The following is a 24,693-nucleotide window of genomic DNA, read 5'->3' on the forward strand; positions in this document are numbered from 1 at the left end:
GATAAAAAAAAAAGTATATTAGAAACGATAAATGATTAAAAAAGTAATTTGTATAGATAAAGATACAAGATAATAGTTTAAAATGATTTTTGAGATAGTAAATCAAATTAAAATTAAGAAATGTATTTGAAAAAAATAGATTAAAATTTTGTAATTAAGAAGTAAAAGGCATAAAATTTTAAAATGATAATGAATCCTCTTCCCTAGTTTGATGAATTCAAAACGAGCATTGGCTTCTGAAGAAAGCAATGGCCTCCTTCAGGGACCTCACAAGGCTCTTGAACGGCCTCTCCCTAATCGCCAACGAATTCGCGAAACGCTCTTTGCCTGCCACAACCTCTGATTTCGAAACCCTAATCAAGAAAACTCTCGTCTCCGCCACCGACCTCTCCGGCATCACCAGGGGAAAGGTTCGCCACTTCCCCGATACTCCTCCCTCCTCTAACACCACACAACACGACCACGCTGCTGCGTCTAGTTCCGTTGTTTTTTTCGCCGACGACAATCCTTCTTCTCAATCTCATTCCACTCCGGCAACAACAACTGTAACAAACATTGATGATGTTGCCTATTCTTCTTCCGACGCAAATCACCGGCAAGCTTCCGATGCAAATGTTTGTGCTGCGGAGGAGGAGAAAAGTGGGGTTGTGACCTCTGCTGAAACGGTTAATCAAGGTGCGAGTAGGGAATTGGCACCGGCACCGGAACCTCCGCCGTCGCCGTTGAGGAAACGAAGGCCGAGGGAGAGGAAGGTTCCTGCAACTCCTTTTTCTAGGGCTCTTGGGTCAGTGTTATTTTATTTCATTGAAATTTCATCACTGTGATATGTTGCATTGCGTTTGGCTGTTTTGAATTGTGATGAATCTGCATTAACTACTTGTAACTCAATTGCTTGTTGTTGTTATTATGAAATTGTAGGTTTGCTGGGCTAGGAGCAGGTCTTGCGTGGGGGACACTTCAGGAATCTGCCAAGAGGCTTGCCTTTGGTACGCCTACTATGCAAGGCAATCAATCTGCGCTTTCACCGTTTTTGTCCGAAAAAAATGCCGAACGTTTGGCTCTTGCACTATGTAGAATGCGTGGAGCAGCACTTAAAATTGGGCAGATGTTGAGCATACAAGATGAATCTCTTGTTCCTGCTCCGGTAATATGACATGTCTCTTATTCTTGCAGCTTAATTGGTATCAAAATGGCTCCTCTAAAGTGGGATTGTCTCTAGAGTGATTAGTAAGGGTGTGTTTATGAGTTTATCCTTGTAATTTATTTAGTATGTTAAGATTACAATTCACTTTAAATTAAATGAAGGTTGGACACACCATTGCTTGCTTTGATGACAAACATACTTTAGAGGAGCCTTATCCAGTTGGTATGATGCGCACATATTTATCGTTAATATGTATCTTCTTTATGTAGAGGCATGTTGAATGTTACATATATTGTTCTATTATTGTGAATCATGTTCATAGACACCATTGATCTCTAAATCCTTAATGATTTTGCTTGTGTTTTTTGTTGGTCTCTCTCTACCTCAGTACTTCCAGTGATAGAGCTACCTTACATTTTATCTACTCTCTTAGCTTGGACTTTCACTGGTCTTCTCTACATATGCCCAGACAAACCTCCTAAGGTAGAAAAACAGAAATTTAAATGCTGAAAATGTATTAAAGTAAGCTATTTCTGATTATATGGTCAAGGCTATTGTATAGGTCCTATAGAATATTGTTTTCTTTCAACTATTTCAGCAAGAAAAGAATTGCTGCTGAATGCAATGATCTCTCACAATCTCCCATGTTTAGTTTTTAGTTCCCTGGTTAAAATTAATTTTTGGAATGTATCAAACATACTGCTCTAACATTTACAGCACAGAATTGAATTTTAAATAGGCTCTAAGTCTTTGTTTCAGTAAGTGTAATTATATATGATGTACTTGAACATGGATTAGATGTCATCACCAGTCAGGCATGCATCCTTCCTTCAAATGGTCAAGGTTGGACATAGAGTAAAAGTGCAAATTTTGAAAACATATTACTAAAGGCTGCATAATGGATACAGATCCTCTTACTGGACACTTTGCCATGATCATGTGTTCCGTGATTAGAGCTGCTTGTCATCTCCAACTCACTGATTAGGCTGTAAAATCTATATTTTTTTTTTGTGGTTATAATTTCATATTAGCTGCTAGTATCTGTTGTATTTTTACAAATACTGGGAAGAAAAATTATTCTGTCCTAAAAGGGATATATTTGCTCTTATTGAAAGGTCATGAGTTCAGTTCCATGGAGGAATCTGTAAATTATTTTTGTTTATATTTTTATGTGACTTTAAATGTAAACTCTTAATCCTTTATATGTAGATCCTGGCTGCATTAGAAATTGTTCGTCAAGGTGCAGATGTGATGCCAAAGAGCCAGCTTAATCAAGTTTTAAATGCTGAATTAGGTCCTGGCTGGTCATCAAAATTAATTAGTTTTGATTATGAACCTATAGCTGCTGCAAGTATTGGCCAGGTATGTATGCTTTTTTCTTTTTCTTTTTTTTTTTTTGGGGGGGGGGGGGGGGGGGGGCATTGCATTTGAAAAAGTATGAGCCTGTGCATTGTCCACACTTCAAATTTGAAATCTTGTGTCTGTGTTAGAAATATATAAAAACTATTATTTAGCCTTCACCTTACAACATAAGCTTTTAGGGAAGTCGGTCTTAGATATTACAATTTTTTTATATCTTAAAAGATTTACAAGAGTTATATATAGTTCTTCAATCTGTGGTAGTCACGTCGATATCAGTCACAAATAAACATATGTTAATGCTTTGAAAACTCAGTCCCACTATCCATACTTTTCATAAAGCCAGACTGAGGTGGCTTTGGACTGTGTAATTCACTTTGGATTCATCCTACGATAAAAGTCATTCTTATAAGAATGCCAAATTTTGCCATAGTTCCTTTCCTCATGTATGAAATCTTATGTTCAATAATTCTTAGCAAGACAATTTTTTTACATGTGTCCTAACAGCAATATCATGCAACTTTATATCAGGAAATTCTTAGTATAATAGTATTGCCTAATTAGGTTCCTCATGGAATTTAGGTGCACAAAGCTGTCATGAAGGATGGCATGCAAGTTGCAATGAAAATTCAGTACCCTGGTGTGGGAGATAGCATCAATAGTGACATTGAGAATGTGAAGCTTCTTTTAAACTACACAAATTTAATTCCTAAAGGACTTTATCTTGACAGAGCTATAAAGGTGCGTATTTATTAATATAATTCAATCATTTCATGCATGCTTTCAGTTGTGTGTTTAGATCAATGTTCTCATTTTTTAGTCTTTAAACCTGCAAATTTTGTATCTTGTCTGTAGGGGTTTGGATCCCTTAGCCCCTCTCTTCTTTTCACTGAGTGATATGCCTTCAAATTTATCAGTGAGATCCTAAACCATATTCAATCTGTAATAGTTTAATGTGTGTATATATTTGTGCAACTCTTTTATTACTACCTCTTTGTTTTTGCTTCTTCACCTTTCAACCCATCCATCTAATGTTGCATGTACTCTGCCCTAAATTGGATTATGCAGTATTATATATATCTATGGTGGATATTGATCTGGAGTCTCTTACCTATCATATATAAAACAAATGTCTCCATAATTTGACGAATATATGTCTAATTGTCTATATGTTAAAACCTTGCTTGTTTACGTTCTTCCTGTATTTTCTAGGTGGCCAAAGAAGAATTATCTCGCGAGTGTGATTACAAGTTGGAGGCAGCAAATCAGAAGCGGTTCCGAGATCTTCTTACTGGCACAGACGGATTTTATGTTCCAATAGTTGTGGATAATATTTCAAGCAAAAGAGTATTAACTACTGAGCTTGTTCGTGGTAATTATAACAAATTTCAGCAGTTCTTGTAATGCATTCTTTTGATACATCCTTACTCAAACAGAGCTTTCTAGGACCATAACTTGCATAGCTATTATACACTTAAGTGTATCAAAAGATTTAAAACTTATGTGGTGTTTGATGCAGCTGCAGCTGCATTTGACATCCTGTTTAGATGGCAATGCTCTCAATATGTAGTATTATTTGCATGGAAGATATAGTTTTCCAAATTGGATAGAAAATTTTTTCTGTAGATGTTCCTATTTATCTTACATAATCTCATTTGTTAGTCATTTACTCAATTATCTCATCTTTGCATTTTTTTTACTCATTAAAAGTGATAAGAAAGATGGCCTAACAATAAGAAACATTATCTATTTCATTGTATAATTATAAAAAAACTTCGTACCCCATTGCCCAGAGGCTCTTCGCTATGCGAAGGTATGGGGGAGGGATGTTGTACGCAGCCTTACCCTTGCATATGCAAAGAGGCTGTTTCCGGATTCGAACCCATGACCAACAAGTCACCAAGGCACAACTTTACCGCTGCACCAGGGTCATTGTATAATTATGTTTTGAGAAATTCTGTTACCTTTAATTAATCAGATAGTTTTATGAACAAACATTTGTGCATGATGCTTTTATTCATTATTTGCTCAAGTATTTCTTAACTATTGGTGAAAATGATGCTATTTATCCTGTTCATTAAACAAGGGATGCTTTTCTTTTCATTACAATTTTCTAATTATTCCATTCAGGGAAAAAGAATATGTAGCAAACAATTCTGGACTTCTTCAGTTTAATGATCAATCTGCTTACATTATTTAGATTAAATAAATAGAATGATATTCTTGGGAATTGAATTTTTAGCTTGTCTTTGAATGTGGGGTGGTTTTCTCTTGCTACAGGAATTACAATTGACAAAGTGGCTTTACTGGACCAGGAAACTCGTAATTATATCGGGAAAAAGTTATTAGAGCTCACGTTGATGGAGTTATTTGTATTCCGGTTTATGCAGGCATGTTATTCTGCCCTGGGTTTATATATGTGCATGTGTAATATATTAAAGGCTATTGTTGACTTACTGACTGTAGTATCAGCCATCAGAGAATTATGGTCCAAGCATATGAAATTTGAAGTGTATCTGATGAATTTTAGTTTAGTTATGTAGCTCAGGTGTTGTTTAAGTCAAGTAAACATATGCTACTGTTAAAAGACTCGAGTGAAATTTTACAAAGGATTAGGTCTGAATGAAATTATCATCCTCACTGACATAGTATCTATAAAAAAATATTCCATGTTAAATGCTTGCAGAGTGGTTAAGATTTAAGAGGAAAAACTTCACTCTATTTTTGCACATAGTTTACTTCCTATACACTGTAAAAGCAAAGCTGATATGATATAGGGATGTTATAAGTGACTAGGGCTGCTATAGAGTTACCAATACCAATAATACTATAGCCTAGGTTATACCATTTTGCAGGGACTGGTTGAATCAGTTGACAAGGCATTATTCAACTTCCGGTCTTCACTTGGTAGCTACACAGTACACTATTAGACTACTGGAGCCTAACACATATTATCACCTTTTTTCTCTCTCCAAATACCAAGTATCTAAAAAATAGATACAACGAAATCATGTGTGTGTGTACACACACGCACAGAGAGAGAGAGAGAGAGATTTTATGTTAATGAATTTCACTTTCTATTGTGTTTTGTTGCTTCATGTCTTTCAATGTTAAGTGTTAACATAAAGTTTTTCTTTAAATCACAATTTCAAATCTTATTTTCTGGTCTCTTCTAACCTTTGAAGGTGTTGTTTAATGCAGACTGATCCTAATTGGGGTAATTTCTTATTTGATGAAGTTACAAAGACAATCAATCTGATTGATTTTGGAGCAGCACGGGATTACCCTAAAAGATTTGTTGATGATTATTTAAGAATGGTTGGTTCTCTTCCTTTCTAATTTATCTCTTTATATCAATAACTAAGCTGAGGTTTGAAATCTTAATTTATAACATCGTGTCAGTTCTTGACTGCTTCCAATTTTTTCTTACAATATTAAAATAAAAACTGACATTAAGCTGACTCTAAACTGGAAGTGACTAGATTCTCAATTGAAAATTGTTAACGTAAGGTAAATTATTGGTTTAATTGAAGTTAATGATAAATAAATATATGGAAGTTGAACACCAAGTTAAAGGTTATGTTTGTCTGATTCTATATGGAATGATCAAAATTTTAAAGAATATACAAAAAGAGAATTGAAATGCCATTACTCATTAGTCATGTCATTGTAATATGATAGAATTTGGTGGTTTTCTTACAATTCATACGATACAGTTAAGGGTTGTTGGCCCAGAGTCTAATGATTCCTAAAGAGATTATTCTGTCAAAACTGACAGAATTACGACACACATAACTCCTGCTTATAACATACTACACATATTTTATAATACATAACTGGTCCTAACTTATATCCAAAACTGCCTACATAGCAGTATATTGCACTTATATATATAATCGTTATTTAGGGTTCCCAATCCCATCTTAGTAACTAAAGTGATCATTAGGCTGTTTCATTTAATATGATTAACAGACTCATTTGGTACCGTTTTCTAATTCAACTTTCTCCTGTATGTTTTCATCTTATGGTTTAATAACACTTGATTGCTTGAACTTTCTACTTCAACTTGGTGGGAGGGTTAGAGCTAGTTGACTATTATACCCTTTTCTTAAGCTGAGCAGCAAATTCTTCGGGATTCTTATTATTGTTCATAATTGATTAGGTTCTAGCATGTGCAAATGGTGATAGTGATGGGGTCATTGAGATGTCCAGAAGACTGGGGTTCCTCACTGGAATGGAATCAGATGTGATGCTAGATGCCCACGTCCAAGCTGGGTTTATTGTGGGCTTGCCATTCTCAAGACCTGGTGGATTTGATTTCCAATCAACCAACATTACTCAAAGCATTTCTCATCTTGGGGCAACAATGCTCAAGCACAGGCTCACTCCTCCACCTGATGAAGCCTATAGTCTACACAGAAAGCTTTCCGGTGCTTTTTTGGCATGCATTAAGATTGGGGCCGTTGTCCCATGTAGGGAACTGCTGCTTGAAGTATACAAGCATCATAAGTTTGGTGAAGAAAATGAGATATTATCCACTGGTTCAGTGTCTGCATAGGTTAATTATTTTTTCTCCAATTAATTTTTGTCAATTATAATAATCTGTGAGAAGCTAATTTTGGTCCAAGCTCCTTAACAGGAATATTTCAATTTGCTCCACAAATGGAGTGTTTTCGGGGGACAATTTGCTCCCTCCCCATTTGTAACTTTAGTTGCCTATAGAGTTTTATTCGGATAGATTATTTGAAAGGTGATTGATTCCTTAAAAGAATGTATTTGGAATTGGATGTGTATTGTAGTGTATTGCGTCGAATTTTTACATCATCATTGTGAATTTTGGCAGTGCTGCTAATAAAAAGTTAAAACCAACTTACTCATGGAAGATTTATCAAATTTTTTAAACGTCATCCTTTTGAAAACAAGGTATCAAGCATACCATTGGGTAGAGTGTCTCATTATAAGTATAAAAGTTGAGCAAAACTTGTGTGATAAATATTACTTAGATATAAATAATTTCTAACGTATATTTATAAACCGTTAATTAATAGTTTAAGCTTGTTAAGCCGTTTAGTCAAAAAATAAATAAATAAAAAAGCTGTAAAGCCGGTTGAATGAATGTTTTTTTTTTTTTTACAAACGGTTGAGTGAATAATTTAAGCTGCTCGGAGTCGTAATGTTGATTAATGTGCCTTATGGTAGAATGCAATCCACTTTTGCGAAGAATCAATTCCCGCAATAAGTGGTGGTGGACTCAGCAAACTTTTGGGGCATTACATTGCTTTTACCCCCGGGTCCACTGAATTCAACACAGAAAAATACAAAGCTAATTATTTTACGCATCACTTGCGCTTGTAGTTATTGATATTGATGTAGGTTATATTTGAGAAAATTAACTTAAGTTAAAAAGTTAGTTGTTACTTGAGAGTGTTTAAATTAATTTATTAAATTATAAGTGTCTAATAAAATTAGCTATTGAAATAATTAAAAAATGTAAAATGACATATTTAAAAAAGATAATAAAAAAGATTAAATAAATATTTTAAAGATAAAAAGAATAAAATATAAAAAAATTAGAAGCTAAGTAAGTTTAAAAAAATGTTAGATACTACTTAAAAAATTTTGTTTATAAAACAATCAAACAAGTTTTTCGGTTACTAAAAAAAGTTAAAAAAGTTAAAAACTAATATAAGTATAGCTCCATTAAAATAGATGTCAATTGAACAACTTGTGACAAGTAAATTCAAGCAGTGCCTTCCTAATAATTTTATAAATAAAAGTACTTCATAGGGTTAAAGGTTAAAAGGTATTTATTTACTTTTCAAAAAAATTATATATATTGTAGCGATATTTGATTAATAGAATTGCAAACGAGTATCCATCTGCATGTTTTCGGACAACATAATGAAATATCTAGGATCTTTCCTTTGGGTAACTGAAAACAGGAAGGGGGGAGTGACAGAGGAGGTTCTATATATTTATTTAATTAATATAATGAAGCATGTTTTGTAAAATAAAGCAGAGCAAACCTCAAAGTGAAATGTAATTTATATATCTTATAATAGCCAACAGGAAAGTTTTGATACCCTTTCATAATGGATAAAATTTAACGTGATTAGTGATAACAATCATAGTGTTGTACCTCTTCAGAAAGAGTAGTTAATGGGATCAAAACAACTATCACTATTCCTCTTAGTAACAAGAAGCTAAGAATATTGCTATCCATAGCTCACCAGTTAACAAAAAAAGGAGCTGAAAAGAGAAAGAATTGATTTATTTGATGGCTACGTGGCTATGGGTGTACTCCTTAATAACTAGTAAATGGAAAGCAAGAGGAATCGGTTCATAATGAAGATCTTGCGTAGTTTTGACTTTTGAAGACATCATAGATTAAACTTTAATAATTAATATCGTGAATGGTGATTGTTTGAAGAAGAACATCATAATGAAAAAAAGAAAATTACGACATGGGTCTAGCAGTACCATCTTTGTGTGTTACTTAGTAGCGGTAAGAAAGGCTTTGATTCCTCCACATGAGAAGAGAAACGACCAACGGTTCTTATTTAAAGCAAATAATAAATACTGAAAGACAAGACAAGAGATAAATAATAACTAGTTGTAGCTGCTGGGGAGAGTGGAACATAATAAACATGACAATGAAGCTGCTGCTTTTGGTAGCCGTTGTTGAAGTTGCATGCTTAGTTTCTGGGATCTTGTCCTTTGGATCTGAGACACTCTCTGAGCTTTCTTTCTTAGAAAACGATGTCGTCTCAACAGCAAGACCTTCCTCTTCATCTCAACCTCTTATGGTCGACCTCACTCTCATTCAAGGAGCTGATTCTAAAGGAGCTGGTCTCTCTCTCTCTCTCACACACTCTATTTATTTTTGAGTTGCTTCTTTGTGTGGTGTGTCTCTTTCTCAAAACTACATTTTGAGCTTCATTGTTGTTAGTACTCAATACTACTACACATTGTATTCTGTCTATCTTTGATTTGTTGGTTATTGATGGTTGTAAGCATCAATAATATACCTTTGGGATATTACATGAAATTCCACATTTTGTAGCTAACCCCCATTTCTTGTTTCTCCTTTAAAATTAAAAATTATTTGCTAGAGTTGCATTTCTTTGCTTTTCTCCTCCCAATTCTGTTACCTCTAAACTTTGGTTACTTCCTAATCAGAATTCTTAGTATATGAGATACCTTAGTGGGGGGATTCGAGATGGAGATAGACTTGTTATAGCCCCACACAAACATCCCCTGTTTGTCTCATTTTGCTTGCAATGCATATTATTTTGATTGATTACTGTCTGAATATGCCTCATATTTGTGTGTGTGCTTGTTTGAATTGGTTGAGTTTTTCCATAATTGATGGCAAAACCTATTTTGTTGAAAAGAGTAAAGATGGTCTGATGCATAAATTTGTTACTTGCTTTGAAATCTGGCAAATAAGTTTTGTACTTTTCTCCTATAATGCCAGTCTGTTTGGATGGAACGGTGCCTGGATACCATTTGGATCGTGGATTTGGATCTGGTGCAGATAGTTGGCTAATTCATTTGGAGGTAAAGAATGTTCTAGGTTTAATAACAATGTTTTCAAGGTTCCATAGTTTCTAAAAATTTCGTCATTGGCCTATATTGACAGGGTAGATTAGAAAGAAAAATTAATATTTGAAGTATTTATTTAACCATGCTAACTTCTACTCATGCTATTACTGATACTTTTTGAATATCTGCAGGGAGGAGGATGGTGTAATACCATCAGAAACTGTGTCTATAGAAAAAATACTCGTCGTGGATCCTCGAAACACATGGAAAATCAAATACCATTCACGGGAATATTGAGCAACAAACCTGAAGAAAACCCTGGTTTTTCCCTTTATCTTAAACATGCGTGCATTTTTTTACCTGTAGTTCAATTAAACTCTCTCCTCCTGTAGGCTGCAATTACGTATACTCTATACTCAAGTCTGTGTTCTGTCATTTTTTTGTATGTAATCTTCCATGTACAGATTTCTTTAACTGGAATAGAGTTAAATTACGGTACTGTGATGGGGCGTCTTTCAGTGGAGATAGTGAAGATGAGGTCAGTGAGAGAAACATACCACCTTTTTTTTTCTTAATTTTATTTATACAATTGCTATTAACAGCCCTCATATTTCCGTGGAAAGCTGAGTTATTGCTGATACATCCAATCAATTCCGCTACACTATAAAATCACTTATTTCTAATAGAAAACCTAGTACCAGAACTTAGGGCCACACCAAAGTATAGCACTAGCATTACCCCATCGCTAAGGTGATAAATAGGATTCTCCTACTCATATATATATATATATTGTTGTAACAATTCTAACATATATATATATATATATATATATATATATATATATATATATATATATATATATATATATATATATCATGTTTTGCACCTCATGCAGGAACCTTTTGCAATATAATTTCTCCCAGTAGTGGCACATGAATTCTCAAAATTCCAATATGTTATCCTATAAAACTATTTAAAATGCAAAACTAACAAACCTATTTGTTTTTTCTGAATATTTGCTGGTGAGGATAACATATCTTTTCTAATGAACAAGTTTCTCTTATATACCCTTTAGTGCTGATGAGTTAATTGTCATGGAAAGATCCTTTGTTTTGGAATTTGAATCTGCCTTGATATGTGAATTTGGTTCTTTTTTCAGTCTGCACAGCTTCAATTTCGAGGACAAAAAATATGGCTAGCTGCAATGGAGGAATTAATGTCCAAAGGAATGCAGAAAGCCGATCAGGTTTCCTTATGTCTCTTTATATTGTTTTTCAGTCTTTCATATGCATCAATCATGAATGCTAATCAACAAATGAACATATCAGGCACTTCTCTCTGGATGCTCTGCGGGTGGTCTGGCATCGATAATACACTGTGATGAGTTCCGGAGCTTGTTTCCAAAATCTTCCAAAGTCAAATGTTTGAGTGATGGAGGTTTTTTTCTTGACGTGTAAGTTTTATATTTTCATGATATTACATCCTCTAGCCTGTTCCCTTGCCTAGAAACTTAGGTATAATTAATGATCTATCCAATCATGTAGAATGGATGTATCTGGGGGACGCACACTGAGGACTCTTTTTGGAGGTGTGGTTCAGTTGCAGGTAAAATTTAATTTAGTTATGTAATAAAATATTTTTGAATAGAAGTTAATAATCAATGATGGGATTAGTTGATTTATGTGGTTATGCTTATATTTAGATAAAATACAATTTAATCATCAATGATGGGATCATAAAAGCTTTTAAATGAAGATACATATGATTGCCTAACTCAACTGTATCAATATATTCTTTCATTATTTTTTATGTAAGGTTAAGAAAACCTGTACAAATGTCATGTGTATGATGTTTTGAAATTGTAGGAGTTACAAAAAAATCTGCCAAAAAGTTGTCTTGACCAACTAGACCCAACTTCGGTAATTCTTATTCTGGATGTCACGCTATTCTTAACTTGAAATTGCTTTATACATTCATATTTTAATCATGCCGGTCTCGTCCACAGTGCTTCTTTCCTCAGAATATGATCGAACATGTTGAGACCCCATTGTTTCTACTCAACGCTGCTTATGATGTGTGGCAGGTAACATGAATCAGCACATTGTTTATCCTGTATTATGTTAATGATTTTAGTACCTGATTATATGCTAATTACATGGAACACATATCTTCGTTTGTCCTTTAAGTTCTATCCCATGGACACTTTATATGTTCTAGCTTGACTAATTTATTGTCTGAGATTGCCCTTGGCCTCAAATGGTTCCCATGGTCATTTTTTTCATTTGTACAGTAAGGTATACAAATTTGGATTTAACATTTCACAAACCTAGGACTTCTTTTACCATCCCCCAATTAAAAAACCTGGGCCCAACAGTCAAACCAGGAATAACAATTACTATGATCATTGATGTTGACACCTTTATTTTCATCAGGTCCAAGCTAGTTTAGCCCCACCTTCAGCTGACCGCCTTGGCTCTTGGAATGAATGCAAATCGAACCATGCAAATTGTAGCTCATCTCAAATGCAGTTCCTCCAAGGTGTTTTCAATCTCCTATTGTGAATTATGCACAGAAATTTATGTACATATACGAAACTTTCTAATTTTCTTGTAATAAATGGTATGTCTACTAACGTGAATAATTCACATCAATTAAGGTACATCTGCAATTATCTGATTTTTTTGTAACATGTCATCTCTTTTCTTTGAAGCAGACTTCAGAAATCAAATGCTTAGTGACATTAAAGACTTCTCGAGCTCATCTCAAACTGGGCTATTCATAAATTCTTGTTTTGCTCATTGTCAGTCTGAGAGACAGGAGACATGGTTTGCTGATGACTCTCCCCTTATCGAGGACAAGGTATATGCTCAATTTAGATTTCCGTTGTCTTGAGATAGAGAAATTATTAGGTAGTCTGGATCCACTCCCTGTCTATGGTCTTGAATAATCTTAATGTGACATGTACTCAATTTTGTCAATTTACGAGAAAAAAATTAATAATACTTAATTAGGTGTCATGCGGAGATTAATAGAGACCATAATGGTCCAGACCAACTAATGGAGATTAAGACAAAACATTGTTGGTTTAAGAAAGTATACGGGGATTAAGGGGTAACACTCCATTATACTCTGTTCAGACTTATAGCTCTTTCAAAAAACTAATTTGTTTTCTTTTGACTGCAGACCCAAGTTTGATTAATCCAATACGACAAACTTTAATGCCTTGGATGAAATATTCATAATTCATTACTAAGTTTCATGTCTTTCCCATTTCTCTGTTTATTGGCCTCAGAAAATAATACCCTTTTATGATGCAGCCAATTGCAGTTGCTATTGGAGACTGGTATTTTGATCGAGAAGTTGTCAAAGCTATTGACTGTGCTTACCCGTGTGACAACAGCTGCCATAATCTGGTGTTTAACTTTAAGTGAACAAAATTTGTTGTCTCCTCGTTCCACTTTAATCCTTGTAACTGCAATGAATATTCCACAATTAACATTCATTGATTATTATGGAAAGACCATTCTTAGTTTATCAGCATTTTCATTAGTAGTCATTTATCTACTTTTGGTTAGAATATAAAAAAATGGACAGTGATTTTAATTTGATCTGGTGTGGGCACTCACCTGGGATAGAAGTCATGAAGTTACACAATCATTGCTACCGTAATTTGTGAACAATTTTGCTATAGTCATAGGATGATGACTTAAGGTGCGCGCAAACAAGTCTAAACATTTACTTTGTTGAAAATGTCTTCATGTTATTAACTTATCATTGATTTCTAATTCCAAAATAAAAACGACTGGACATTCAGCTATGTTAAATGTTGGGAAGAATTGTCTCCCGTGGAGGATAACTTAAGTTTAAACAAAAATAAAAATAATTTGTCATTTTAATGTTATTTTTAAATTTTTTCTAAGAATATGAGGCCGACTTTCCATGATACTTAACCCAAATCTCCAACAAATTTTCTATTGTACACATCAAAGGAGGGACCGAGACTGAGGTGAGGATCTCCTTGTCAATTTATTAAGTACACAAAGTAGTAGCAGTAGTGACCACTGATTGACTTTATATGCATTAAAACTTCCACCCAACCCACCCACTTCTACCGCATTGATGTCAACTCTGTTCTCATCATGGCTTCATTTTCAAACACTACTATACAGATAAAACGTGACCAAACTAACGATCCATCACAAAAAAAAAGGGACATAAATTTGAAAAACCAATTAAGACTCCCCAAGGATTTGGGAATTTGACAAAAAGAAAATTATATCACCCTTTCCTCCATGTTTGGATAAATGGAATAGAATGGAGTAAAATGAAACATGTTGAAATAAAATAATTCATTTCCTTGTTTAGATATACTATAGAACAAGATCCTTATTGCATCTCTCTTTCGTTACAAATTAGGGGAAATAGAAAAAAAAATTGACGGTTAATAGAATAGAATGAAATAGGTGTTGGGGAAATTCGAGGGTTCTTTTCCTAACACCACACTCTAATTCAAAATCTTAAGACTCAAGTTTATGGGTCTTCTCCTCACTTATATGGTGCTCAACCTTTTCACTTCTACTCATTGTGGGACTTCACCTCACACTTGTAACCCAACAATAGGTTCCACTAATTTCTATTGAGTATTACACTATCGTTTTACTAATCTATTTACTAATCTAAATAATGAAGCATAATACATTTATGAGGAATGATATGTGAATGTACGAATACTTCATTAATATTAATAATGTTCTTTTTATTTCTTCATCCTAACATATCTATATTTTTTTCTTTTTCTTTTACTAGCTAGGTGGCAAATAGATAAGAAATTAATGGCCATGCATGAAACATTTCTGATATCATGTTCTTCTCCACTCCATCGTCTTCACCAATCCAACATAGCTATAGTTAGATATTATATGTAGTAAATGTGTTTATAGCCTCCATAGAGAAAGGGGTTGGGTTTAGTTAGGAGAATAATAGCATGTCAAGTGCCGTATCTGGATGCAGATGCTGCTACCGCCTGTGCCCACAGCTTGAGCCGAGCCTTTACATCTTTTGGATCATCACCTAAATTACAAAGTTTGGACAAAAACATAAAATAAAAGGAACTTGATTAGAGAGATCGATTAGTTCGTTCTTATAGCGTACGTACTATTCAGATAAATCCTAAATCATAAATTTAATTAATCACCATGCACAAAAAAGACGAGACTTAATGTTCTCCAATGTAAACGGGTAGATGTACATATTGCACATCATCTTGGAAGACTAGACTTTACGGAAATTAAAGGAGTATGTTAATTAATTAGTGTTGTAACTTGGAAGAGTGTATATAGTTTAGTAATATAGGAGGATTAAATTAACGTACCGGGACTAGAGATGCAGCAAATTGGTGAAGTAACACCACTACTAGTGTCAAGTGTGGAATTGGAGAAAGAGGAGAGGGTATCTCTACAAGCCTTCACTTCCTCCAAGTCCATGCACAGTGACCTTCTTCCACCTTTTGGCCTTGTTATCACCCTCAACCTACTTTCATCACTTACAACCATCACGTTTTCCTTGTCTTTTTTCTCACTCTTTCTCATTCTCCTACACCTTTTCCTTTGTGTTTCGAGCCTCATTGCCACGTGGGGGTGTAGCTGGCAAATGATAAGGTCTACTCAACTCCTTTTCATCAGAGGAATACAAGAACTCTTTGCCATCGGAAAATTCATCATCTCCTTCGATGGATAAGCCTTACATGTACATAGCCATGCCATCATCGGTATCGTTTTTAACGTCTTCATCTTGCAAGGAAGAGTGAAACTGAAAGGTCATGGTGTCATTATTATATTAAGCCATGGTGTGATCATTTATAGTATAGTATCATATATTATTACTAGAAGATATAGAGGAGTGACTGAGGCAGTGTTGTGTTGTGTGTGTAAGAAATAAGAATTAAGAAGGAAGGGAATGGAGCGGCAATGTATTTGTATGATGTGATTTACGGATTATAATCAGCAAATTCTGATTTGGTCTAACAAAAAAAAAAAAAACTAATTTTACTTCTATTTGAATCATGGTTAATTTGAAACCCAAAATTAGTTAAGAAAAAAAATAGATAGGTCGCTACATAAACCCAAACTTATATATTATTAAGGAAAAGCTTATTAATAAGAATGAAAATAGATAAGTTGCTATATAATACAATAGTCTAATTATATCAAGCTTATAGTTTACTCATATCTTTTTACTAAATTAGTTAGTTCAAATTTTTTAAAACCTACTAAGAAAACATTTTAAACTTAATATGTTTTTAAATTATTGTTATTATTACTATTAAAAGTTTATCATAATATTTTGAGATTGTATTTATTGATCTATTTAAATGCCTAGACATATTAGCTTCCATAAAGTCTTGCACCTATTAACCTATTTAGTAGAAGTTTTATTAGCTTGGTTAAAAGACGTACGTTAAGATACATTATACCATTAAATATACTTTAAAGTTGAGTTAATTATAAGTTTATGGTTAGATCAAACTCTTGCATGTTGCAACTGATACTTTAGGGGTATATAATTAACTGAGCACTCCACGCATTTATAATGGTTTATAATCACTCCCACCACAACCTTTGATGCTTTTTTTTTTCAACTTATTAACTGGCATATTAATCTTGTCTATATTCCACGTTCACGCGAGTTAGGTCAATTCGATTGTATTAATATGATTAAGCACCAAAACATAGGAAAAACTAATTGTGAGAAAAGAGCCTGGCACGAACCTTCCTTCTCCCCCGTTAGTGGAAGATAGTGTTAATTAATTATAACATCCATCCAATTACAAGAACCCCCATGTTTGAGGCTTTTTGACCTTTTGATCAAAATGCTTATAATCAGACTACGTGCATTATCTTCGAGATATAATCAAAGGGCTTTACCACATTACTCTTAACATTTCTTAATAATCTCGTGTTCCCTTTTGGGAAGAAAAAATGAATTCACAAAATCCAACTTTCTGTGCTAATTTTTGTCTTAGTTGCACCATTCTGTGAAGCAAATCAATTACTTTATATGAAATGTAAAGCGAAATGTCACGAGAAGAACTTCTTTTCAAGTAAAAAATAATCAATAAAGTTTAGTGGCTTTGTTCTTTTTGCATATGCGGAACGGATAATTTTATATAAACATACCTAGGTGACAGTGACTACTGACTAGATCGGTAGATCCATTAATCCTTACTCCCAAGACAAGAGTATGATGGATATGCATGGTGAAATCAGAAATAAGCGAGAACTTATGCTTTAATAATGTTCTTGGTGTTATAGATAATTTTTTCAATAAGAATACGAATTATTACGGAATCTAGAGCAACAAATTCTTACCAATGATGCGACATTTATTTTCAGGAGATTATTCATTGAAAATACCCGATAACATTAACAAAATAATCACGCGTACCGAAAGCTATTTAGCTCAACATCAACAAAAAGGCCTTACTTCTGTGTGAATAAAATCACATCAATATGTGTTATGTATTGTTTATATAATATTATATAAGATTATTAAGTTTAATTTTTAATTTTTATAATTAAAGTTTAAGGATCTTTTTGTAATTTTTTATTTTTAATTTAATGTGTTTTAAAAAATACTTTAACTTCTAATCTAATAATGAGACATTTTTTTTTAAACAAGGATAACATATTTAAGTCACCTAAACCTAACTTATTCATTGTAGTTTAGTGAATAAGGGGAGGGAAAGTGAATAGAATATAATGGCACTTGCTATTTACTTCCTATTTTTGCTAAGTACACCCCAATCTCCCTTTTTATATTTTAATTAGCCATTATATCTATTATTATATACCTTAATCGTCTCCAGAAGAAATTAGGGTGTAAATAACAAGTGCCGAATATAAATCTAGAGCAGTTGGACTAGCCCATTTTGAAGGCTATACCCATTTTTCTTAATCCCATTGAACGGTCCAACCACTGAAAGTGCCCCAAATGGACTGCTCTACGTAGGACAGGTACAGTCCAACTTTTAAGTACTTGTTTATTTTATTGTAGCGATCAGACTTTTGGGATAAAATAAGATTTCTAAAAGGATTCAGACCCTCCTTTTTATATAATTGAGTTTGTGGACCATTAAAATTTTCTTGGACATCGTGCATCATATTTTGAAAGAACATTCAAACATATACTATTTTGAAAGTAGTGCATCCCAATAAATACTTACAATTTATTTATATATTTTATGTTATTATATCAAAAGAGTAATGCCAAAAACTTTAAATCTATTATTATTGAAAAAATAAAGTTTTTATTTATTGTTCCCTGGATTTTATAGGATCTCCACTGCAAGATACTGACATACTCCCGAATTTTATAATATTTTTACTCTTCAAAATATTATATAAATGAAGTTTATAATGAACAATATTTATGAACATATAAATTATATTTTACTAAAAATTAATAAATAAATATTTTCTGAACATATAAGTTATATTTTAGATTTACAATAAATAATTTATATTATGATACAATGTTCTTTTAAAAATTATTGAAATTTAATCTAGAAATAAGAAAAATGGTCTAATTAAAGAGATAAACAGTTAATAAAATCAAGTATGTTGACAAAAAAATAATAAGTGGCTTGAGACGGTTGAAAATTATTTTTTTGGACAAGTTGTTAAATCAAAATTAAATTAAAATAAATAAATAAATATATTGCAAAATAATAAAAATTTAAAAAAAGGCTTGGTATATAGAATTAGGATAAGACATGTGTTCCAATTAATGAGAGTGAAAATAACTTTTAAAAGTGTTCACATTCGGTAATTCAATAATAACTTATAAAAACACCCTCATCTCAATATAGGAATAGATTTAAATTGTGATATTATTTTTAAGTATCAATGCTTTCTTTTTAAAAAAAATATTGAAATTCAATTTAGAGATAAAGATAAAAGGTAATTAAGTAGATTAAATAGTGACATGATTGAAAGAAGAAATTTTAGCTAGTTACATGGATAGTGTTTGAAATACACATTCAAAGAGAAGAGAGAGAGAGAGAAATTTTAATAATATACTATTTGACATACTTTTTTTTAGTACAAACTTTATTATTGACTCAAATTTATTAAAAAAAATGGATCTCACTTATTATTTAATAACTCTCTTTTTATTTATAATTTTTAATAAATTTTAATCATCATGAAATATGTATTCAAAGTTATAACAACTTTAACAAAAACAATTCATGAGAGTTGCTAAGAATAATTTTATATTATTTCTCACATTTCCACATAATGCTACATCATTTTTATTATTTCAAACAACCCAATTAATTTTCTCTGATGCAATAACTAAAAAAAAAATCTTATATGGATCCCAATGCTTACTAAATGTTTCATGGAACCCATAAAGGTAAAGAATTGTGCTTCTCTTCCCAGCAACTGTTGCTCTTAATTGCCAAAAATGAGATGCACTCCAACAATGGCGTTGTGTTGCTCATAAAATTACTTTAAGAGTTGTTAAACTCTTATCGAGAACAAGAGTTGCTTAAAAAATGTGTTGTTAGTATTTTAAAAAAATGAAAATATTTAAATGAGAGAATGTAGATTTTATATATTCTATTTTATAATATAGGAACAAAATATTAAATCAGTAATTTGTTGAGTTACATTAGTTGACTAATTTACTAACATTATTACTTCATGTTAGTTATAGTTTTTTTTGTTTAACTAGAGATATTTAAGATTTTTTATTTCACATTTAATTAATTCTCTCATACAGGTCAATTTTATTTTGAGGTAAAGTGAGTTGTGACTTTATGTCAAAACCAGTAATTGAATATCAGATTTTGAATAAGAGACCAAAATGTCAAACAGCTCGTGTGAACATTTTGATCAGTTAGATGCATTGTCTACAAAGTAACTCTAAGTTTGTATATATACATACATACATGTAATTCACTTTTGCGATAATACAATTCATGCTTCGGATGTCTCTCTCCAGTCACTATCATGTATGTATTTCTCTTTGCTCTTCCATTTATCGTGCAGTGTTGATTATTAAATTATTTTAAAAAAAAAAAAAACAAAGACCCCACCAAGAACGTAGTTATGTTTTCATCTATTCTGACTGAGTGCATACACTTGTATTTAATTAAGCTGTCTTCTATGTTAAATATTACAGTAGAATGGGTGGTAGTTTTTTATTTAGTTTCTAATTCATGTCCATTGTCCAAGCACTCTGAAAGAAAAGTAAGGTACTTGTTAATTTCAGTCTCTCAAGTATATCTTCCTATAACTTTCAAACTAAATGATCATGTCAATGTTAAAATTAATCGAGGTCGATCTGAACATGCACTCTGATCACAAAAATTTGTTTTCAGTTTCGCTACGAGATATTGCCTTTTCTAACAAGGTAAGTTAAGAAGGTAGGTAATCAGAATTCAAAATTGTTAAATAATGACACATTTGGAGACTGTAGGAAAATTTCGTTATGGGATTTAGTTGCTCCACCTCTTGAAATTGGAGGGTCTCTTAATAACTCTAGCTAGCAATGCGTTGTTTAGGATAATGTTTAGGCTTTGAAGTGTCTTAAAGGAACTAGAAGACATGGAGCATACTTAATGTGGCCCTTGTTAGCTTGGAAGTCCTTGTCTCATTGCACGGAAATAAGCGATTTTCAATTTATCGATGGCTTTGAGTGGTGGCACTTAACTTTGCCCAAACGTGACCTTGCTACTCTTTTGTGCGTGTTCAAATGTCAAAGAATATCCAGAGGCATCTATCTTAACATTAATAATTATTCAGGGGGAAAACGGTCCCTCTTTTTATTTTTTTAAATTGGAAAAAATATCTCTTTTGCTTTTAAAATTAAGCTTCATTTTTTGGTCATGTCTTTTTCTTGGTGAGGAAAGCAAAAATCATTATTCACTTGTAATTTCTCAAAGTAAAAACTAACGGTCTCGTTGTGCTTGCTAGTGATGAAAGTAAAACTCACGTTAATAGATTCTCTCATAATTAAATTTCAAACGACAAAATGATGTGTAGGTTGTGTCAATCTCTTTCTTGATATACAGTAAATTAAGAAGAAAAAATGTAAATACACATGACATGACTTGTCATGTTGCATGAGAGGATCCACTCCCAAAACTTGCATAGAGGGAAAGTGTCAAGGCTAGTATGGAAGTGAATATATATTATTCTACTGTCTAGAAAACGATGGACAACCATTAGAACCTTGGATTGGTAAAAGTGCTGGTTACACTAGTTTGGTGTCATTTTCAGTAGTATGAAAGTGGGAAAAGAAGATCATATCGGGAACCGGGTAAAAGTGATTCTGAAAATTGTTTGCAGGTAAAGTAACTCTGTCCCTGGCATCAAAATGGAAATGAAACTTTGCATGGACCAATTAAAATCTGTGATGGCTTTGAACTTGGACATGCAAAATGCACCATTGCGGTTACAGTGTAGCAAAGAAAGAGTAGAAAGAAGACAGAATAGCAACCCTTATTCTTCTTCAATTCTACCCCACACCCGAAAGAAGAAAGTAAAAGACAAATGGTTTTTGGCTCACAAATGTTAAACAAAGTGAAGGAAAAACAAAAGGTGAAAATAAATGTTTTGTATTAGACCTACATACAAGAGCAAAAAATCTGTGGTTTCACACACCTGTACTAAGAATAGCAATCCCTTGAATTGGAACCCTTTCTAAAATCCTTTTACATGTGTCCAAAGGCTGCCCTGAGCTTCTGGATGTCCTTGGAAAAGAAACTAGAAGTTTGAGACTGTTCTTGCTGCTTGGTATGGTTATGAGGTAGCATAGCCCCTAAAGTATCAGGTACCAAATGCATGGATGTTTTTATATCATTGCATAGAGACTCAGGAGCTTGGTTTTGTACAGAAGAAGCCAGCATTGAGATAGGGTTATGAAGGTACTCATCCCACTTAGCTTCTTCTGTATTATGATTCTCCATCATATGAATTTGTGCCTCTTTAGTAGTAGAGGTGCCACAATCTGCCAATCCCCAAGAAGAAAAGATGTTCAAGGGGCTGCTACTTCTCAATTCTGTGCTACTATTGCTGTTGTTGGAGGCACTGGCTTCCCAGTAATGGGATCCATAGGGTATGGAAACATTGTCAGAGGGAACAGCAAGTGAAGGCTTGTAGCAAAAAGAATTATTAGGAAGAAACAAGTTGGTTGTAGGTGTAGGATTGATAGAAGTGACAGCGGCATTGAAAGGAAACTCAGTGTTCATATCAAAAGACCTTCCAGTTTGGCTGAACCAATGACTAGAGTTTGAATCATTAGGGAGACACTGATCATTGGTTGCATAACTCATCTGAATTGGAAAATTCCCCATCAAATCTGAGGGCTGGCAACTAGTGGTGTAACTCTCTTGGCGGCTACTACTCATAAACCTGTCTAGGAACAAGTCTTTGTTGTAACAGTTGTTGTTGGTTACAAAATTGATTTCAATCTTGGAGCTGCAGGAACCATCCATCTCAGGTGCATAGGCTTTTGGAGAAATTGATGTTCTCTGCTCATAGGATGCTGAATCAGACTTGGAGCTCTCTGATTTCAGGAGGTTCAGTTCATTAGACACTTCTGCTGCTTTCTCTCCATTCTCAACCTCAGACAGTGGTTTATGTGTGACAGGGTCTATTCCCTTTTGCCTCAGTTTCTTCTTCAAGCAAGAGTTCCACAGATTCTTTATTTCATTGTCTGTTCTCCCCGGCAACTGTGCCGCAATTTGAGACCACCTGAGACAGCACAGGATAATAATATGCATGTCAAGCAAATGAAAAAGAAAAATAAATGTTAACCACAGTAGAAAAGAAAAAGGGAGAGAATTCATTAATTCAATCATGAGAGAGACTGAATTAAAATTACAATTACAATTACCTGTTCCCTAATACTGCATGAAGTTCAATGATAAGGTTTTCTTCTTCTTGTGAGAATGTTCCTCTTTTTAAATCAGGCCTTAAATAATTGATCCACCTAAGCCTGCAGCTCTTACCACACCTTTGCAGACCTGCCAATACATGCCATTCACAAAGAGATGAATAACAATTTTCTCTATGCTAAAGGAGATTAAAGGAGGCTGAGTTGGATAATTGGATCAATTTAATTACCTGCTTGCTTAGGCACAGAACTCCAACATCCATGACCATACTTAGTAATATGCCTCAGAAGTTTTTCATCCTCCTCAGGAGACCAAAGACCCTTCCTAAGCTTCTGCTTGTAACAACAAGAGTGCCTTCCCATTTTGTAGTTTTTCTTTTTCCCTTAAACCTTTTAAGTTAACACAAAGTTTGTTTATTCCAACGAGAAAAATGTCAGCAGGGGTGGCAGTGAACCAAAGCTATTGGAGTGGCTGGGATAGATAGAGAGCATGTGACAGTGAGAGAGATGATATGAAGAAGGAAAATGAACTGGCAGCTGAGAAAAGAAGTTGAACTAATATAAGAGCGAGGCCCCATGAGAAGGGTCGTAGTCAACAAAGGTTCCTTGTATTTTCTTTAACTTTTTTTGGAAAAAAAAAATGTATATAAGGGTCGAATTACAATTATATGGTTGATCTATCTGATAGAGATTCAACAATATGAAATAGGACTTCTTGTTGTATATAGTTCAGAGTTTTTTTAATCCGTAAAAATAAAAATGAAAGATAGTGTAAAAAAAATCATAATATTTATACGTACTATTTAACTGAATCCGAATTGAAAAGAAGAAAGGTTTTTTTTGGCTAGGTGAAAAAATGGGATTGAAACTTGAAACAGTGTACCATGTCTTTTCGAAGGTGTGAGCATTGATGTCTCTTGCAGGAATGATGGGACACCGTTGCTGATATTATAATCAAGCGAAAACATTGTAAGGAGAAAAAAAAATGCTTGTAACTGAAGATAAAAAATTGATAATTAGAAAAATTAATGGCAGAAATGGTTTTACTATATGCTGACAAAGTTGCCTGATCAGAAATTACTACTATCTTACTAACTTGAGTCCTTATTATTCAAAAACCTGAATTAATTGGTTTATAGTCTCCTGAAGAAAAAGAAAGCATACAGAAACAACCATAGCAAAATTTCCTTGTCACATGCTACAGTTTCGGCCAGTCTATGTCTGTGAAAAGCGAAATGTGAAATATACCCATTTAGCTAGTAGTGGTGGAAAATTGTGTCTGAAAAAAAATTAAATAAAATAGGACCTATCTATTCTTTACTCCTTGAGCTTTATGTGCGATTCATCCATGTCATGATTTCTTTGAAAAGTTCCATCATTACGTGGAAAGAACAATTTTTCTTTATTTTTGTTTTTTTATATCAGAAATAATGCATGTTATTCCTGTATCTGTTAAAAATCCACCGGGTGCTGCAAATTACTCTTCTGATCATAGTTTCCATTTTGGAAGATTGAATTCTCTCGGTTCTCCTTTTGTCTGCAGTCTGCATGCACATATTTAAAATATTGATTCTTACTCTAAGAAGTAATAACAAAACTAATAAAACTATGTTATATATAGCGATGTTGATCACGTAGACGCATAGATAATAGCTTATACCTACGGAGTTTGGAAAATATTCCTATTAATACGTTGGTGCTAACTGTTTTGAATACTACAGGGTTGTATCTGTATTTTACAA

The 24,693-nt window shown here is 33.3% G+C and overlaps 4 protein-coding genes across 4 annotated transcripts; 2 read left to right on the forward strand and 2 right to left on the reverse strand.

Moving 5' to 3' along the window:
- Positions 1–179: 179 nt before the first annotated feature.
- LOC114377879 (protein ABC transporter 1, mitochondrial-like) lies at positions 180–7,304 on the forward strand. Its single transcript, XM_028336345.1, has 8 exons — positions 180–784; positions 919–1,144; positions 2,354–2,506; positions 3,086–3,244; positions 3,716–3,875; positions 4,784–4,893; positions 5,705–5,821; positions 6,666–7,304. The coding sequence occupies exons 1-8, from the start codon at positions 249–251 to the stop codon at positions 7,059–7,061; spliced, it is 1,857 nt and encodes a 618-aa protein (XP_028192146.1). The 5' UTR covers positions 180–248; the 3' UTR covers positions 7,062–7,304.
- A 1,723-nt stretch (positions 7,305–9,027) lies between these two features.
- LOC114377905 (pectin acetylesterase 3-like) lies at positions 9,028–13,651 on the forward strand. The gene is made up of 12 exons (XM_028336381.1): positions 9,028–9,352; positions 9,981–10,063; positions 10,240–10,369; positions 10,513–10,586; positions 11,208–11,294; positions 11,377–11,501; positions 11,593–11,653; positions 11,914–11,967; positions 12,054–12,131; positions 12,481–12,586; positions 12,762–12,907; positions 13,366–13,651. The coding sequence occupies exons 1-12, from the start codon at positions 9,151–9,153 to the stop codon at positions 13,477–13,479; spliced, it is 1,260 nt and encodes a 419-aa protein (XP_028192182.1). The 5' UTR covers positions 9,028–9,150; the 3' UTR covers positions 13,480–13,651.
- Positions 13,652–13,665: 14 nt separating this feature from the next.
- LOC114377914 lies at positions 13,666–15,894 on the reverse strand. The gene is made up of 2 exons (XM_028336393.1): positions 15,420–15,894; positions 13,666–15,118 (listed from the first exon to the last, which is right to left on the reverse strand). Exons 1-2 carry the CDS (start codon positions 15,670–15,672, stop codon positions 15,036–15,038), a joined length of 336 nt encoding a protein of 111 aa, XP_028192194.1. The 5' UTR covers positions 15,673–15,894; the 3' UTR covers positions 13,666–15,035.
- Positions 15,895–21,449: 5,555 nt separating this feature from the next.
- LOC114377897 (transcription factor MYB61-like) lies at positions 21,450–23,492 on the reverse strand. Its single transcript, XM_028336370.1, has 3 exons — positions 23,182–23,492; positions 22,952–23,081; positions 21,450–22,809 (listed from the first exon to the last, which is right to left on the reverse strand). The coding sequence occupies exons 1-3, from the start codon at positions 23,312–23,314 to the stop codon at positions 21,768–21,770; spliced, it is 1,305 nt and encodes a 434-aa protein (XP_028192171.1). The 5' UTR covers positions 23,315–23,492; the 3' UTR covers positions 21,450–21,767.
- Positions 23,493–24,693: the final 1,201 nt, after the last annotated feature.

The sequence above is a fragment of the Glycine soja genome, chromosome 2, assembly GCF_004193775.1.
Source record: "Glycine soja cultivar W05 chromosome 2, ASM419377v2, whole genome shotgun sequence".
NCBI classification, from domain to species: Eukaryota; Viridiplantae; Streptophyta; class Magnoliopsida; order Fabales; family Fabaceae; genus Glycine; species Glycine soja.

What these genes read in the sequence shown, in the direction of transcription:
- LOC114377879 (XM_028336345.1), top strand. Translation starts at nt 249, where the DNA reads ATGGCCTCCTTCAGGGACCTCACAAGGCTCTTGAACGGCCTCTCCCTA. An exon ending in TTGTATTCCGGTTTATGCAG is followed by an intron (nt 4,894 to 5,704) that starts GCATGTTATTCT and finishes TGTTTAATGCAG; the next exon opens with ACTGATCCTAATTGGGGTAA. An exon ending in TTGATGATTATTTAAGAATG is followed by an intron (nt 5,822 to 6,665) that starts GTTGGTTCTCTT and finishes ATAATTGATTAG; the next exon opens with GTTCTAGCATGTGCAAATGG.
- LOC114377897 (XM_028336370.1), bottom strand. Translation starts at nt 23,314, where the DNA reads ATGGGAAGGCACTCTTGTTGTTACAAGCAGAAGCTTAGGAAGGGTCTT. An exon ending in TTCTGTGCCTAAGCAAGCAG is followed by an intron (nt 23,082 to 23,181) that starts GTAATTAAATTG and finishes ATGTATTGGCAG; the next exon opens with GTCTGCAAAGGTGTGGTAAG. An exon ending in CATGCAGTATTAGGGAACAG is followed by an intron (nt 22,810 to 22,951) that starts GTAATTGTAATT and finishes GTGCTGTCTCAG; the next exon opens with GTGGTCTCAAATTGCGGCAC.
- LOC114377914 (XM_028336393.1), bottom strand. Translation starts at nt 15,672, where the DNA reads ATGAGGCTCGAAACACAAAGGAAAAGGTGTAGGAGAATGAGAAAGAGT. An exon ending in TTGCTGCATCTCTAGTCCCG is followed by an intron (nt 15,119 to 15,419) that starts GTACGTTAATTT and finishes TTTGTAATTTAG; the next exon opens with GTGATGATCCAAAAGATGTA.
- LOC114377905 (XM_028336381.1), top strand. Translation starts at nt 9,151, where the DNA reads ATGACAATGAAGCTGCTGCTTTTGGTAGCCGTTGTTGAAGTTGCATGC. An exon ending in AGCTGATTCTAAAGGAGCTG is followed by an intron (nt 9,353 to 9,980) that starts GTCTCTCTCTCT and finishes CTATAATGCCAG; the next exon opens with TCTGTTTGGATGGAACGGTG. An exon ending in GAATGCAGAAAGCCGATCAG is followed by an intron (nt 11,295 to 11,376) that starts GTTTCCTTATGT and finishes TGAACATATCAG; the next exon opens with GCACTTCTCTCTGGATGCTC.